Raw genomic sequence first — 16,831 nt, forward strand, 5'->3', positions numbered from 1 at the left:
CAAGCACTGAGCAAGTGTGAAGCATGGAAACTCTGCTCTCCCAGATGTGTTACTTTCATAGCAGGGTTGAAAGAGCAATGTGAGGAAAGCTTGCACTGCCACTGCCTGTGCATAGAACTTTTTGGAAGAAAAAATAAACTTGTTGGTCCAGGTAACCTGCAATTTCTACTTTGCAACTTGGGTATTTACACTCTCTCTATGTAAATTTGGCCTGAAGTTTGCAGTCAGTGGAATTATGTGAACAAGTTGCATGTAACACTGCTGGGCACTTTTAAACACCTGCTGCATTTCACTGTGTACGTGAGGATTATCCACAGGCACTGAGTTGGAGTAGGTATCTTGTTTGGCTTAGCTCTTATTTTTATATTGTTCGGATTGTATCCAAGGAGCAGAGGCACCGTCTTTCTTAGTTGCCGGGGGGGTGCTCGACCCCTGATCCACCCTAAGTCCTACCCCCACTCCACCCCTTCCCCCAAACCTCTGCCCTGCCTCTTCTGCACCCCCACCCCGCCTCTTCCCACCCTCTCCCCTGCCTCTTCCTGCCCACGCTCCTCCTCCCCCCCAGCGCCTCCTACATGCTGCTGAACAGCTGATCCACAGTGGGCGGGAGGCACTGTGAGGGAGAGGGAGGAGCTGATCAGCGGGGCCCGAGGCATTGGGGGAAGGGGGAGGTGCTGATCTGCAGGGCTGCTGGTGGGTGCTGAGGAGTGCCCCAGCCTGGCACCTCATGCTCCAAATGTTCCCCATAGTGGAAGCATTTCCAAATGGTGCAATGCTCCTCTGTTCTTGGAAGGGCTGCTCCCATCCTGCAGTGGTACCAATAGGATTGTTCCACAGCAATGCACAATGCTGGTGGGCTGCTTTGCTCCTGCCATTCTACAAGTAACATTTCTTGACGGGGCTGAGGGGAAACAACTAAAGAAAGAGACGCAAACAAAGGACAAAGATAGGCCCAGCTGTAAGGGTTCTTGTAGATAAGTCAGAAGCACCAACAACATGACTTTTCTGGCCAATTCATCTTGGATAATAAAGGATTTTTACACTGCAGGAGTAAGGGATACTGCTCCTATCCCCTGCTTTCAGTGGCAGTCACACCCTTTGCTAAGTGAAAGGACGAGTTTAGAATCATGCACCTGACACTATGCTGCTCAACCCAGAAATGCTGTGCGAGTGAAGGTTAAAGAACTATCTGAAAAACAGTAGGAAAAAACTTCCGAACTGACAAGGTGGTTAAGCACTGGAATAAATTGCCTGGGGAGGTGGTGGAATCTCCATCATTGGGGATTTTTAAGAGCAGGTTAGACAAACACCTGTCAGGGATGGTCTAGATAATACTTAGTCCTGCCAGGAGTTCAGGGGACTGGACTAGATGACCTCTCGAGGCCCCTTCCAGACTTACGATTCTATGATTCTATGAATTGGGGCTAGGGGAAAAAATCAAATCATGGCTCACTGAAAGAGACTGTCATATTATGAAAAGAAACAAATATTTTCATGTAAGTCATTTCTACCATCAAACCCTTTGTCCTGCGGTACTCCTAGAAGGAACTGAGAGCAAAGAACCAGTGTTTGAGAAATTTTTCTTTGAAAGAAGAATTTTATAGGAGAAGTAATGAAAACGTTGGGTAAGTGTGGGAATTTATTTTTCCAAAGCTCTCTCCTCACAGTGCTGTTTGTCATCTGGGCTCCCTCTATACAAGGCTCTATTAACAGCCTAACAGCCACTAACTGCATTACTATGTGTTATAAACCTTCTTCTGAAATTACCTAAGGAAAGTTTTCACAATAGAGGTACTGTACAGTGCAGAAGGGGTGTTTGCTTAAGGTCTTTTGTTTCAGTATAAGTAAACTAGCATTCTAGAGTCACAAATGTCTCTTTGAGCAGAGAGCCACATACTGTGAATCACACCTTTTGTCTGAAGAGGAAGAGAAGGGAGAAAAAAAAGAAATCTGGTATGTCTGAAAGTATTTGGCAAAGAAACACAGCCCACTTCATATCGACTGACCAATAAGAAGAATTTCAGTGTTGGCAAAAGGCTTATGGCTGTTGAATTCCACAGGGCTTACATATCATGTTCTATGGACAACTCCCATTGTCACAGGCATAAAGGCATAAAAGACGCCAGGTGGGAGAAAGAATCTTTCACTCCTGCTTCAAGAGCACAAACTGTGTGAACTGTGCTTAGAGTTGGATCCTTGCTATCTACTCACCATGTCCACTTACAGCTCGAAGCAAATCACTTCTTCTGGGCTAGGTAATATTAGTGGTTCCTCACTCAGTCGGGCTGTTGGTTCCTTCAGGGCTCCAAGTATCCATGGAGGATCTGGTGGCAGGGGTATTTCTGTCTCTACTGCTCGGTTTGTCTCTTCTGGGGTAGGAGGTGGCCTTGGTGGTGGATATGGTGGTGGTTTGTACGGTGGCTTTGGTGGTGGCTTTGGGGGTGGTGATGGAGGCCTCCTTTCTGGAAATGAAAAGTCAACTATGCAGAACCTGAATGACCGCCTGGCGTCCTACCTGGACAAAGTACGTGCTCTGGAGGAGGCAAATTCTGAGCTAGAAGTTAAAATCCGAGACTGGTACCAGAAACAAGGACCAGGGCCAGCCCATGACTACAGCCTATATTACAAGACTATTGAAGATCTTCGAGACAAGGTAGGTGTTAAAGTTTATTAAAAAGGATCTAAGGATAGACCCTAGGGTGACCAGACAGCAAGGGTGAAAAATCAGGACAGGGGGTGGGGGCTAATTGGCACCTATATAAGACAAAGCCCCCAATATCAGGACTGTCCCTATAAAATCAGGACATCTGGTCACCCTACTAGACCCAAATGTTTATTAAAACAGCATATATATCATGTGACTATTATTAGCAGATGAAAGGAAAATGTTATTATCTGTAAATAATGATAACTATTTTATTATGTAGTTTCCAGTAACAATGAAAGACAAATTCAGCCTCAATTACATTTCTGAAATTTAATAAGAAATGAAAAGAAAAGCTTCAATAGAAAACCAGCCAAAAGGAATGGTGGATTATGGGAGAGTAGAAGGGTGATGTGAGTATGTAGTGAATCAGAAGGGATGGACAATGACAATGCCCAGTATGAAATGTATCTGCTATTAAAATTGTTAGCTAAGAAAATGTGCACAAGTGACACCTTTAATAGTCAATGGTGAAATGATTTGAGGGCCCCACTAACTCCCACAAACACATTTGCTCAATGCCCCTGAAAACAGTAGTAAAGTCCTTACGTTTTTTTTATTAATTCTGCACAGTTATTGTACCAAATTTAGCCTTGGTGTAAGTGAAGGTAATTCCTACTGAAGTCAACGAGGGTCATATCAATTTGGTTTTGGAATGATTTTGGCATATCAAAAAAAAAAAAAGCCATCCTTCAATTTAAATCTTGTCAAACGACTAGGTATCTGTCTATCTCTGCAGTCACCTACCAATCATACACTTTTGTTGAAGACTCTGGACAGCCAGTTTGTGCACTGCTTTACCAGTTATCAGAGAAGATGACTATCTCTGAGTTGATATTTACAGTTAAAATAAGAACTGACCAGATATCGGGGTTTGCAAATGTGAGCTGGAACACTTCCGAATTTTAACACGTGAAACTGAGATTTTTTTAACCCTTTTTATTTTGCCTCCTGAGCTTGAACTTTGAAGTGTTTAAATATGTTACTTAATGAAAAAAGAAACAGCCGAGATTAACTAAACTAAGTGCATACAATACAGGATTTGTTCTGCCCCAGCAAATTCATTAGTGCACAATAACAGTTTGTTTAAGGGTGGTACACACCTTAGAAGACATACATGATTGCTGACTGAACTATGTAAACACTCAGTCTCATGAGAAAACCTAAAGTTTATTTTTCAGATCTTAGTGTGAAGTTCATGACCCCACCCACACAGTTTCCTTTCCCTTGGGCTTACCTCGCTCACACTGCACTGATTTTGGAAATGAACCTCTGAAAAAGAAGAGCTGGAATTAGATTCTCTCATTTTAAATCTCCTGGGCTCTTGCTCTTTATTCCCAACTCATGAGAGTGAGCAGCTTCCGCTGCTTTCCCAGGTGACCTATTGATTTCTGATAGTCACAGAATTTAAGGCCACAAGAGACTACCAGATCATCTAGTCTGACCTTCCATAAACCACAGGCCATCAACACCACCCAAAATCTAGCCATCAAAATTAGAGCAAAGTATTACAGTCCACAAGAGACCAGACTATTATGTGCCACAGGCAGAGAACTGGAGAGACCAATGCCCAAGGCCCTGCAATGGAAGGGAAATGATAAAGTGACATATATCCAGATAATTCTGGCAAGTGACCTGCATCCACACACCGCAGAGAAAGGTGAAACCCTGCCAAGGTCCCCACTAATCTGACCTGGGGGAAAATTCCTTCCCAACTCCACATAAGGTGGCTCATAAAAGTATATTTGTCAGGTAAGGTACACAGGGAAAAAGTTTTAAGTAAACAGAACTCTCTGTGTGGCTGTTCATGGTGTGTTACAGGAATCACTCAGCATTCTGGAGCTGGGGAACCTGCTGTATGATTAGGCTAGGAGATAAAATACATTCAAACTCTATACAAATGTGATATAGAATTTTCATAGATTACTATTATATTGTATTCCATTATGGAGTTATATACAAAGGCATAATTTGTTTTTATTTATATAAAAGTAACATGAACCCCCAAATCTCTGGTCAGGGCTAACACAGATAAAAGCCTCCTGAGCAGAATTTCTGGCCGGGGAGACTCAGCAGACTTCCTTGGCTCAGCACCTCTGTCTCCTTGTGGCTCTTTAATCCCGTGGTAGGTATAACTCTGACGATGTCAGTGGAATTCAGTGAGCCTGCCCAGAGGAGGAGTCATTTCCTGATCTACGTGCTACATCTCAGAAACTGATGGGTAGATCCTTAATGGCAGATCACACAAAGAAAGGGGCAGATCCATTCCTGGTGTAGCTTCACAGCCTTGAGTGGAGTTATATCAGAGATTAATTTTGTCCAGTATGTTAACTGAAGACCCTACTGCCCTTGATCAAAGAGAGACAGGCCTACTTTAGGAATAAAACAAAAAGACCTGAAATGTCAGTTACTCAACTTTAAAGCCCCCCATAGCTTCGTTAGAATTTCACCAGAATTTCTTACATCTTTTATCCTGGATTGTAATGAATGGAGGCATATGGTCATTTCAGCCTAGACTGTGACTCAGGCTGTGCCATTTGGCTTTTTCCAGATTCTTGCTGCCACCATTGACAACTCCAAGATTGTTCTGCAGATTGATAATGCCAGGCTGGCTGCTGATGACTTCAAAACCAAGTAAGTAAATTCCTCTAAGGCAAGGAGATACATACTGAAAGACAGGTTGCCAGGCGTCCAGTTTTCGACTAGAACGCCCAGTCAAAAAGGGACCCGGTGGCTCCGGTCAGCACCACTACCGGGTCATTAAAAGTCCGGTCAGCGGTGCAGTGGGGGCCCTGGGCTAAGGCAGGCTCCCTGCCAGCCATAGCTCCCCATGTCTCCCGGAAGCGGCCACCAGGTCCCTGCGACCCCATGGATCATGGACGGCCAGGAAAGCTCTGCGTGCTGCCCCCACCCTGAGAGCCGGCTCCGCAGCTCGCATTGGCCAGTAACCGCGACCCGCAGAGCCTCCCTGGCCACCCATGCATCTAGTGGCTGCAGGGACCTGGCAGCCGATACCTGGGAGCCATGGCAAGTGCCACCGGGACCCTGCACCCCGAATCCCCTGCCCCAGCCCGGAGTCCCCTCCAACACCCAAACTCCCTCCCGGAGCTCGCACCCTCCCAAACACCCTGCCCCAGCCCCCTCCTGCACCCCAAACCCTTCATCCCCTGCCCTAGCCCAGAGCCCTCTCCTGCACCCTGAACCCCTAATTTCTGGGCCCACTCAGAGCCTGCACCCCCAGCCCAGAGCCCATACCTCCCTGCACCCCAACCCCTGCCTGGAGCCCTTTCCCAAACCCCAAAACCCTGGCCCCACCCAGAGCCCACACCCCCAGCTGGAGCCGCCACCCCCCTCCTACACCCCAACCCCCTGAGTGAGTGAGGGTGGGGGAGAGCGAGCGATGGAGGGAGGGGGGATGGGAGCAAGCGGGGGTGGGGCCTCGGAGAAGGAGCGGGGCAGGGGTGTTTGGTTTTGTGTGATTAGAAAGTTGGCAACCCTAACTGAAAGACAGGCAGATCTTCATGTTATTATTATTTGGAAAAGCAAAAGGAATGTCACTAAAGCCCATGCATTAAAACTAGACAATACAAATGTGTTCTGAAAATAGATATAGCCAATGTATAATATGGGTTTCACAATGTACCTGGCTTAATCAACCAATCTTAATGGGTTGGGTGGACCTCCTCCTATATGTTAGCAGACACCAGTCTATAAAAATCATGACACAATTCAACAAAGTTAATAATAGCTACAATAATGAGGATGCTGAGAATGACTCTGTAGAGCCATATAAGGAGCTGTATAAAGATTAGAAAAATTGTAGTATAGCATCCTACAAGGTAAATGTATAGAGTGTAGAGGGAAGATCACACAACACCTTCCTGCACAATGTCTTGCTCTATTAAAGTAATATCATTAAATTCCATACATTAAATTAGAGCAGTGCTGTACATGTCACGTAAGTTATACTGCTCATACCAACCTATGTGCAAAGTATTGGGATAGATTCAGTATTACAAATATAGGTGTAACCCTTCTGCCCATCTAAGTTGGCAGCAACAAGGGCCGGGTTCTGTATCTAGGGGTTCCGTTTCAATAACACAATGCAAAACCGGCTCGAGCCCCCACCCAGTGACCTGGGACAATTACATAACACCCCCCTGGGTACCTCTAAGAGGCAATACTTCCCCTCTCGCAAGCACGGAGTCTGAGTGTAGCAGAAAATGTTTAATGACATGAGGTAAACGACATCAGCATAAAATTGGAAAAACACCACAAACAGGATTCATAACACAAACCATGAGCAAAACCCACCCCAGCAAATTGGGCTGTGTCCTTTCCCTTTGGTTCTTGAATCCAGCAACCCAAAAATCACCAGAGTCCCCAAAGTCCAACATCCCCAAAGTCTCTTGGGTCCAGCAACCACCCAAAGTCCCAAAAGTCCAACAACCCCCAAAGTCTCTGCCCCGGTCAGTGCAGCCCCAGAGTAAAAAGGGGGGGGGCACGCAGGGTGTTAAGGGGCACCTTACGTGATCCGAGGCTGGCCAGCCATCTGTTTCTCCGTGGGGGTTCCGCCGCAGCCTTTACCACGAGCCAGTCCACTTTCCTGCCATCCCACGAACTGCTCCACTCTACGAACTGCTCCGCTCCACTCCGCTCACCGACCTGTGAGCCGTTCCAGCCGTCCCCGCACACAGCTCCACTCGCCGTTCCTTGGGCCACTCCAACCGGCCCCGCAAGGCGCCACGCCGCTCGCTGCTCCTCCAGTCGTCCCCACAAATTGCTCCACCAGCTGCTGAGCAATATAGCTTCAGGCTCTCCCACTAGTTAACGCAGCCTCAGTGATCTCAGCTCTTAATAACATCAGCTCTTTTGTGATTTCAGCTCTTAGCGATTTCAGCTCATAGTATAGTAGGGGAGCCCCAGTGCTGGTGCACCATTGGCCCAAAGTGAATTCAGCTCAGCAGCCTGTTACTAGACTCCTAAGGGAATCAAAGTTAGCTCTGACATTCAACAGTAGAGAGAGGAGGTGATGCAATTGGTGTTTCAAACCCTCAGAGGGGGCCCATACCATCAGGTACAAATACCTGTCCCCATCCTCTCTCAATTCACTGGGTTTTGTAACCCATGCCCCTTGTCAAGCAAGTGCTACTTAGGTAATGGTGAAGGACTCACTCAGTCCTTCTGTCATACAACAGTTCCACTGGCCTTGATTCACAGAATCGGGGTAACAAAACTTTATTCTTCCTGCCCCAATAATAGAGAAACTGGGGATCCCACACCAGCCAAAGTAACCACTTTCAGTTGCTGTGTTTCCTGCCAGGCGAGTGGGTGTGCCTATGCAAACAAGATCAGCCCCTGGAGTTCTTTTCCACACTCGCCATAATTCACCACCAGATGTCAGGGTAGAGCTCATCCTGACTCTGCTTACATCGGGCTTTTTTATACAATGAAGAAAACTAAAGTCAAAGTCAAACGCAAATGGTAATAAATACTATTTGCCCCTTGTTCTAGATTTTAATAACTCTTGGGTTTCTTCTGTTTTTGTCTGCTTTTTTGAAGGTATGAAACAGAGCAGGCGCTGCGTATGAGTGTTGAGGCTGACATCAGTGGCCTGCGAAGAGTCATGGATGAGCTGACCCTGGCCAGAACTGACCTGGAGATGCAGATAGAAAGCCTGAAGGAGGAGCTGGCTTACCTAAAGAAGAACCATGAGGAGGTAAAAAACCCAAAGCGTACATTTGAAAATAGCAGTAGGAAAAAGATGACTGATATGTAGGAGGGAATCTGAACTTTCTCAGTTATGTTGGGCTTTCTAGTAGAATATAAAAAGCCTCTTTATAGATTGGGTACATTAGCTCTTGAGGAGAGTGGGTGAATTCAAGAGAGATTAGTAGTGTCTTTCACTAATGCTTGTGCCTTCTTGTGTCTTTCTCTGCAATGTTACTATAGGAAATGAAAGCCCTGGGTGGGCAAACAGGTGGCCAAGTCAGTGTTGAGGTTGACTCTGCTCCAGGTATTGATCTGACCAAGATCCTGGCTGACATGAGAGACCAGTATGAAGTCATGGCTGAGAAAAACAGGAAGGATGCTGAAACTTGGTTCAACAGTAAGGTAAAAAAAAATAAAACAATACAAGACAGAAGAAAATAATTTCAAACTTCTTGTAGAAAAGGGCTCCTACAGCCTTTCATGATCTTCAGAAAACTGCACTCCATTTATCAAATGTTTTCCCTGCTTCAGACTGAAGAGCTGAACCAAGAAGTAGCCATCAATACTGAACAGCTGCAGACCAGCAAGACTGAAATCACAGATCTGAGACGCACCCTCCAAGGCCTGGAGATAGAGCTTCAGTCCCAGCTTAGCATGGTATGTGGCAATTTCTCCCAAGATTTGCAATTTATAAATCCCTGCTAGGAAAGATATAGTGATAAGTGACCCCTAATCAAGGGTGTTTCCTTTCTAAAGACCAATCCTGTATTTGGTGACAGCCTTTGAATTTTTTTTCTTCCAACTTCTCTATTCTCAGAAAGCTGCCTTGGAAGGCACCTTGGCAGACACTGAGAATCGCTATGGTGCCCAGCTGGCACAGATCCAGCACCTGATTGGAAACATTGAGGCACAGCTGACTGACCTTCGAGCTGATATGGAGCGGCAGAATAGTGACTACAAGCAACTCATGGACATCAAGACCCGTCTGGAGCAGGAGATTGCCACTTACCGCCAGCTGCTGGAAGGCCAAGACTCCTAGTATGTAACTATACTCACTGCAAAAGACATTTGAGGGTTGTAACACTGTCATGATAGTTCTGTGGGAACTCTGCACCACAGTATGTTCCATGTAAAATACACTTGGAGACTCTAAAATGTCCAGTGGACGACATTGGCAGGATACATGACAAATCTGCAAATGTCAGTGATCCTACCTATGTTATGCAGATGGGATTTATTATTTTGCATTATATATAGCTACATTAATTATTTACTATTTTTATTAATTGATTAATTATTACTAGTTAGTTTATTATTTGTTTCCAGTAATGCCTACACCATGCTAGTTGCTTTCAAAAAATAAAAGAAGGCACAGTCTCTGCCCCAAAGAGTTTCAAATCTAAATGACAAACAGACAAAGGGTAGAGGAAAGAAGTAGAATATATAAGTAAAGTAATCAAGGTGGTAACTGGCTATTAGTTACACAATGTCTTAATAACACAATGTTGTTAGTGTTGTTTTATAAAATAAATAGATTATCTCCAAATATCCACAGCTGGTTCTTTTCTTGTAGGCATCATGGTGGAAGTGAATCTTAAGGAGGGATTTGAATGCAGACCCAGGATCTAGCTAATTTCAAACAGCAGTATAACTTTACCCCAGACATGGTGCCATAGCCTTCTCTCAGTTCATGTGTGGCACCAAAGGGAAAACATTCCTCATATTCTGGAACATGAAAAACCATTTGGGCTTGGACAGACTCTTAAATCTCTCATATTTAATTTATTTCCCTAGTTCCAGAATCCTCTTTGCCACTTCTGTCCTTTTCTGACACATTTTCTATAGTTTCCTCTTCCCTGAGCTAAGGAGCAGAAGAGTCAGTACAGGAGCCAGCAAGGAGATAAACCTTTCGTTCCTGATGCTGAAAAGGGCGCCTGATAGAGAGACTTTACTTTTTCATATCTTCCTGTCATCCAACACTTGATATTTGTGATTGTTCTTTGCTATAATTATTTTCTCTTTGTGCCACAGGATGTTTTGGACCCTATCTGGAACTGCTGGTAAGGATCCTTTCTCTTTATGGGAACCTTTAAAAGGCAGAGTATTTTTATTTTATAAAAAGAAGAATCTGTTGATGAGTGGTATCCATCTTGGTGCCTATGCCACACGTCCGGTCTGTAACTGGAACGCCCGGTCAAAAAGGGACCCTGGCGGCTCTGGTCAGTACTGCTGACTGGGCCGTTAAAGGTGCAGCAGGGCTAAGGCAGGATCCCTGCCTGCCCTGGCTCTGCGTGGCTCCCAGAATCGTCCGCCACCGTCCCTGCGGCTCCTAGGCACAGGAGCAGCCAAGGAGGCTCTGCGCGCTGCCCCTGCCCCAAGAGCTGGCTCCGCTGCTCCCATTGGCCTGGAACCGTGGCCAATGGGAGCTGCAGGGGCGGTGCCTGCAGGCGAGGGCTGTGCGTGAAGCCTCCCTGGCCACCCCTGTGCATAGGGGCCACAGGCACCTGCCGGCCGCTTCAGGGAGCCGCCTGAGGTAAGTGCTGCCTGGAGCCCGCACCCCTTCCCACACCCCAACCCCCTGCCCCATCCCCAGCCTTGAGTCCCCTCCTGCACTCAAATTCCCTCCTAGAGCCTTCACCCCACGCCCCCTCTAAGGTTGCCAACTTTCTAATCGCACAAAACCGAACCACCTTGCCCTGCCCCCAGCCATGCTCCTTCCCCACCCTCATCCCCAGCCCCACCCCAGTTCCCGCACCTCCAGCTGGAGCCCTCACCCTCCCCACACTCCAACCCACTCCCCAGCCTGGAGCCCCCTCCTGCACCCTGAACCCCTCATTTCTGGCCCCACTCTGGAGCCCGCACCCCTAGCCGGAGCCCTCAACCCCCTGCCCCAGCCCGGAGTCCCCTCCCACACTCTGAACTCCTCGGCCCCACACCCCAGCCCGGAGCCCCCTCCTACACCCCAAATCCCTCATTCCCGGCCCCACCCCAGAGCCTGCGACCCGAGCTGGAGCTCTCACCCCCTCCCGCACCCCAACCCCTTGCCCCAGCCTGGTGAAAATGAGCAAGTGAGCGAGGGTGGGGGGAGAGCAAGCGACGGAGGGACGGGCAATGGAGTGAGTTGGGAGCGGGGCCTCAGAGAAGGGGCGGAGCAGGGGTGGGGTCTCAGGGAAGGGGCAGGGCAGGGAGAAGGGCAAGGGTGTTTGGTTTTCTGAAATCAGAACGTTGGCAACCCTACATTACTCCCGGTGATTGATAGAATTCAGACAATGAATGCCATTCCATCTAGTTAGAAATTTTTAACAGATTACAGCTCCTTGCTAGGGATCTTTATATAGTCACAGCAAGATACTAAAGCTGGGGAGAAGTATCTAAGCACAATAAATGGCTATGTACACAGCCAAGCACATAGTCATTCCTATGGGTGACAGGACTATGAAGAAATTCAAGACTGACCAGTTCAGAACTATTATGCACACATTTAAGGAGAATTTGCTGTGAATGTTCTTGGGTCCACAGTATCTTGCAAAATACTGTGGAAGTGACACATGCTTCAAATTCAATGATATTACAAAGAAAAGTTCTGAGAGGGAGGATTGAGAGTTGAGGTTGGAGCTAAACTTTTCTCTCCACCCGCTGAAGCTGTTTTCACCTGTGTAATCGTTGTTCTTTACCTCCTTATGTACTGCAGGTTCTCAAAGCAGCAGCAAAAGAGACAAGGTGGCTGATGGAAAGAACTACTGAAGAGACTCAGACTATCTTACTTTCGAAGAATAAAAACACTAGACAAGCAGGAATCAGTACCAAAGGGTGCCATCACAAACAGACAGTAGTGCTTTGAGATATTCATTTCTAAGAAATTCTAGACCACACAATGGTCAAGGTAGAATAGGGCCATTTATTAGTGATACATTTATGAACTGGGTTAGCTGTTCTTGCATTTCCAGTTCTCTTTTACTACTATCTTTGCTGTTTCTACTGTCTAATAAAATCATCTGATTTATGCAAACTTTACTTATGTCTGGTTATTGTGATATACTGAAGAGATATTATTATGAATAGCAATGCTGGGGCCAACTGAAAAGGACTATTAAAGTACTCTTGGTAAAAACATGGTGAGTGGGAACCGGTGTTCATGGGTGGAAGAATAAAGTATGTCAAAAGTATGTAAATGGAGTGAGATCCAATAGAAACATATAGGATCCTTCAAGATGGAAAGTTGTGTAAAATCTTTTCATGCACTATATAGTCAAACACATTTATCCTCATACTAAAAGGAAGTGACCAGGAAGCCAATTCAACCTCTGCAGTGTTGATGTAACACATCCCCTGTAATTAGCGCTGATAAGTAAACCAACCAAAGCATTTTGTATCAATGTTAGTTTCAGAATGGTCTTCAAGTGTAGCATGGCAGTAATTCTAATCTGTAGGTGGAAAAGGCATGGAGCACTGTGACAACTTCCACATTAGAGAGAACAGCTGCATTCTCTGTGCCAAGCACAGACAAGAAAAGGCACATCTGGCTAATACAGTACCTGGGATTGCGAGAGCATCTGGGTATCCAGAAGTATCCCAAGACCATGAATCTCATCCACAAAGTGTGAGCAAACCCTTTTTAATCATGGGGGCAAACACCATACTGGTGCATTCATTTGGTAGTGACTCATGGGAATTGCCAACACCATTTCCTGCAGCACCCTGGGTATTCCTTGGAGATTTCTTTCCAAGTACTGACACGGCCTGTCCTGGCTTAATTTGTTGGAATCTGGCAAGATCACATTAGAAAGTTGTCTGATTGAAAAATAACCACAGGGGGAAAAATAATGAAAACACCTCTTGTCCCCACCACAGAATCCTACCCACACAGATCAGGACTGAGGTGCATTGACAAAGGCAAGGGAGTGAGGGGGAGACTAAGACAGGAACAGAAGTTGCACTGAGGTACCTTGGCAGAGCTGGAGGTGAGCACAGAATCAGAAGAGCTGGGAGTATTGCAGGTCATGAATAAAAGTATTAGCTTTGGTAGAGATGAAGCTTGTTCTAAAACAGTATACCTTTATATTTTACCTCTGCCTGTGGGAGCAGAGGGAGAAGTCTGTAACGCATCAAACACAAAGAGGCTTCTGTATCTTCATTCAAAGTTGCTGACTCACTTTCTAACAAATGTTTCATATCAAATTGCAAATCCTTTGTCTCCTAAACTCAGTGGTTACACCTGGAATCCATTCCAGATCAGCAAAGATCTCCAGTTCTGTCTTTATTCTCCAAAGGCTATACACAGGAGCCCATTCCATGTGGGTTTGTAATTTTTGTCAGAGTTCTCTTTATTCCAAGTGTCTGAACAGAGAGAGTGTCCCAATAGAGTACTGACATTAGTTAGCTTACAGCAAGTTACATGCTCACGCAGTAAGTCAGGTTCTTTGGCATTGCAATAGTTAAAACAATATGTGAAAAATGCTTAACCCTCAAAGTGCTTTGCATTATGTGGACTCATGAGGCTGAGTATTTCTATCATGCATCGTTTGTGTAATTAAATGCTACAGGGTAGAAAGTAAGATGTATGGGGACACTTTCCTGCATGGACATCCTACAGCCAACATTTTCAAATTTCAGTATCTGAAGTTAAGTACTAAATAGACATTTAACCATGTAAAGGAATGTCCTGATTTTCAGAGGTGCTAAATATTCACAAATTTTATTGAAGCCCTACCTGCAGATAGTCAGCAGCCCTGAAAATCAGGCCACCTTTATTTAGGCACCAAAATATGGATTTTAGTGCCTAATTTTAAGCACCAAAATTTGAAAATGTTCGCATATACTCTTACTGTACTGGAAGGTTTCAGGTGAAATATTCAATGTAAAATCATTCAGATAGTGTCACCTTAAATCTGAAGTCTGGCTCTCTCAGTTCATTCAGAAATAGACAGCCTCCCCTTCTTCAAGGGTATGTGATGAATCGTTATGGTTTGACCACACAAAGGCTGGGTAGGTCGTGGTGACAAACAAGCCTCTTTCTGAATGGAACTCTTTGTCTGCATGAGCAAAAGGGCTATTATTTTTTAGAAATCCATTAACAAAACTATGACAATATCAGAGTTTGCAGAGTGCAGACATGCCAGAGTACGTCTGCCAACAAAGCTTTGCCAAGACAGGACAAAGGGAGTAGTTTATACATAGCTTAGTTTGGAATTCCTCATTTGCAGAGGCACAGTACTGAGTGTAAGGGTCAAGTCATGAGGTATAAAATCTTAGGGAAAGATTAGTGTGAAGTGTGCAAAGACCACAAGTGGCAAGCTCAATACAGCTCCTACCATCTCAGTGGGTGGGAGGCTCTGCTGTGACTCCCACAGTAGAGTCATTTCCACTTCATACCGAGCTGCAGAAAAATGCTGGATGAACAAGACAGTGAACTAGATCTCAGCTGGTGTAAAATGGCATCGCTCCACTGACCTCAAAGAAAGATTCATTTGAACACAGGAGGGTGGTGAAACTGGGAGAAGTTAATGTTTGGGGAAATGTAAAGAATTGTTTAGGTGGTTCATACAACAAGAGTAACATACAGAAATAGTCTCTAGAAAAAGAAACCCACATTTGTTAATATCAGGATTCACACCTAGATCTAGAGCTGAACTAATATTGGGGGGAAATTCAGTGAATATTTATTCAAATTCAAAAATGAATTTTGATTAGCCAAAGTAACTTTTGATCTCAAGTTTTACTAACGTGAATACTCAAGAAAAGCAACATCTTAGCTCAATTATTTGACAAAAGCCAATTAATGTCACACTGTCTATTTGACTATAAAATAATATATTGGCTAGTTAGAGAAGTAATCCAAACAAGAGCCAGTAATAATATTATGAGGCTTATGTAAATAACCAACAGAATGTGAATTGTGAACTATAGATACACACAAATTGTTTACCAGCAATCTGCACTCATTCTGGACAATTTGATCATTTTTCTTTCATAAGAAGAAGCAACACTCAGACTAGGACTCACTGAAATGAACGTTATTGTGAAAGCATCTGTAAGAAACAGCAATTGGTTCATGCTGTAAAAACTTGATCCAGAACTGAACTTCTCCAAAATTCACAGGTGTTTGGCACCTTTGGTAAGAAAATATTACAAATAATATAGAGAAAAAATATAAACTATTGGAACAAAGCTGGCCTTGTCATTTAAAATGAAAAACAAATCAAGAATAAGAAGATGGAAAGATGGAAAGGGCTGAGATCTGCAACTGCTGTGCCCTTTTGGGATTGCAGGATCTTGATCACGTGAAATATGCCCTGAGAATTCAGGCTCAATGTTCCAGAAGGAGGAATAAAAACATCAGACTCTCTGTCAGGCTGTTCTTCTGAGTTATGTTATAGGAGAATAAATTAAGCTGTCTTGCCACCAGATTGCTTCTATTTTTTCGGCTGCATCTGCTACCTACCGTTCATGAGATCAAAAGGTCTCCTACCTCTATTGTGGCGCCATGGGGTTCGAAGGGGAACGATCCGTAGCAACTGCCGGTGCCTCTGTGGGCGTTGCCATCCCGGACGAGCCCCCAAATTGTCGGAGAAAAACTGAGTTCTCACTTTTTGTTTGGGTACAACAAGTCAGATGCTTTATTAACTCTCACAATTGTGCAGAGGGAGAGAGCTAAGCAGGTCTCTCTCAACAGTAAACAATTACAGCAAGCATTTATACCTTTTGTTACAGGCAATAATGAGCAACAACTGCATTTTGTTTATACATAGGTCATTCTGATATCTTGTTTTGCTCACTAATGTAGACTCTTAGTCTACATTCCATATTATCTACACAAGGTCGCAATAACTTCTCACACAGTTCTTTCTCACCCGCCTCACACAATCCTCGCTTCTACAAATCTCGCGTTATCAGGGCTACAGTTAGCCTGACTCTTGCTAACAAACTGTCATGCATTGCAGTTCTTTTCTGACAGTTCTGTTTCTGCTTCCACATGTCCAATAACAATCCAGTGTGTGCATGGAGTAAAATAAAATCAGTAAAGTATATTTCACCCTCAAGCTTCCAAAGGAGTTATTATGAACAGTAAGTGCAAAAAAAATTAAAATTATGAAAAATCTGTTTAGTATCCCTTTAAAATCTATGATATTTTCCACAAAGACTTCTGTTGAAACCCAGGATTTTAGTGAAACAGAACTTGATCTTGCTTATTATAGGATCAGTAGGAGTTAAACTGAGCCTAGTAGCATGTAAGTTTCAGCATGCTTACATTACAGGGGTTTTATGGAACATTCTTCACTGTTAGAAGGGTTTGTTGAAACTTGTTCTTTAAGATACTAAAGACTTGGTGATATATAGATTTGGCAAGCTACTAAGAACTATCAATCAAGCCCATGGCAAGACTAAGCCTCCATGGCTTAATTCCAAGCTCAGTTT

At 44.6% G+C, this 16,831-nt stretch overlaps 1 protein-coding gene across 1 annotated transcript; it reads left to right on the forward strand.

The window, feature by feature from the left end:
- The first annotated feature begins 2,147 nt into the window (after positions 1 to 2,147).
- On the forward strand, positions 2,148 to 12,389 carry LOC112102270 (keratin, type I cytoskeletal 19-like). Its single transcript, XM_024193439.1, has 8 exons — positions 2,148 to 2,653; positions 5,256 to 5,338; positions 8,267 to 8,423; positions 8,657 to 8,818; positions 8,948 to 9,073; positions 9,234 to 9,454; positions 10,448 to 10,476; positions 12,108 to 12,389. Coding segments are annotated over exons 1-7 (1,191 nt in total). The 5' UTR covers positions 2,148 to 2,212; the 3' UTR covers positions 10,449 to 10,476; positions 12,108 to 12,389.
- Positions 12,390 to 16,831: the final 4,442 nt, after the last annotated feature.

The sequence above is a fragment of the Terrapene carolina genome, unplaced genomic scaffold, assembly GCF_002925995.2.
Source record: "Terrapene carolina triunguis isolate 2854851 unplaced genomic scaffold, T_m_triunguis-2.0 Scaffold193, whole genome shotgun sequence".
In the NCBI taxonomy this organism is placed as follows: domain Eukaryota; kingdom Metazoa; phylum Chordata; order Testudines; family Emydidae; genus Terrapene; species Terrapene triunguis.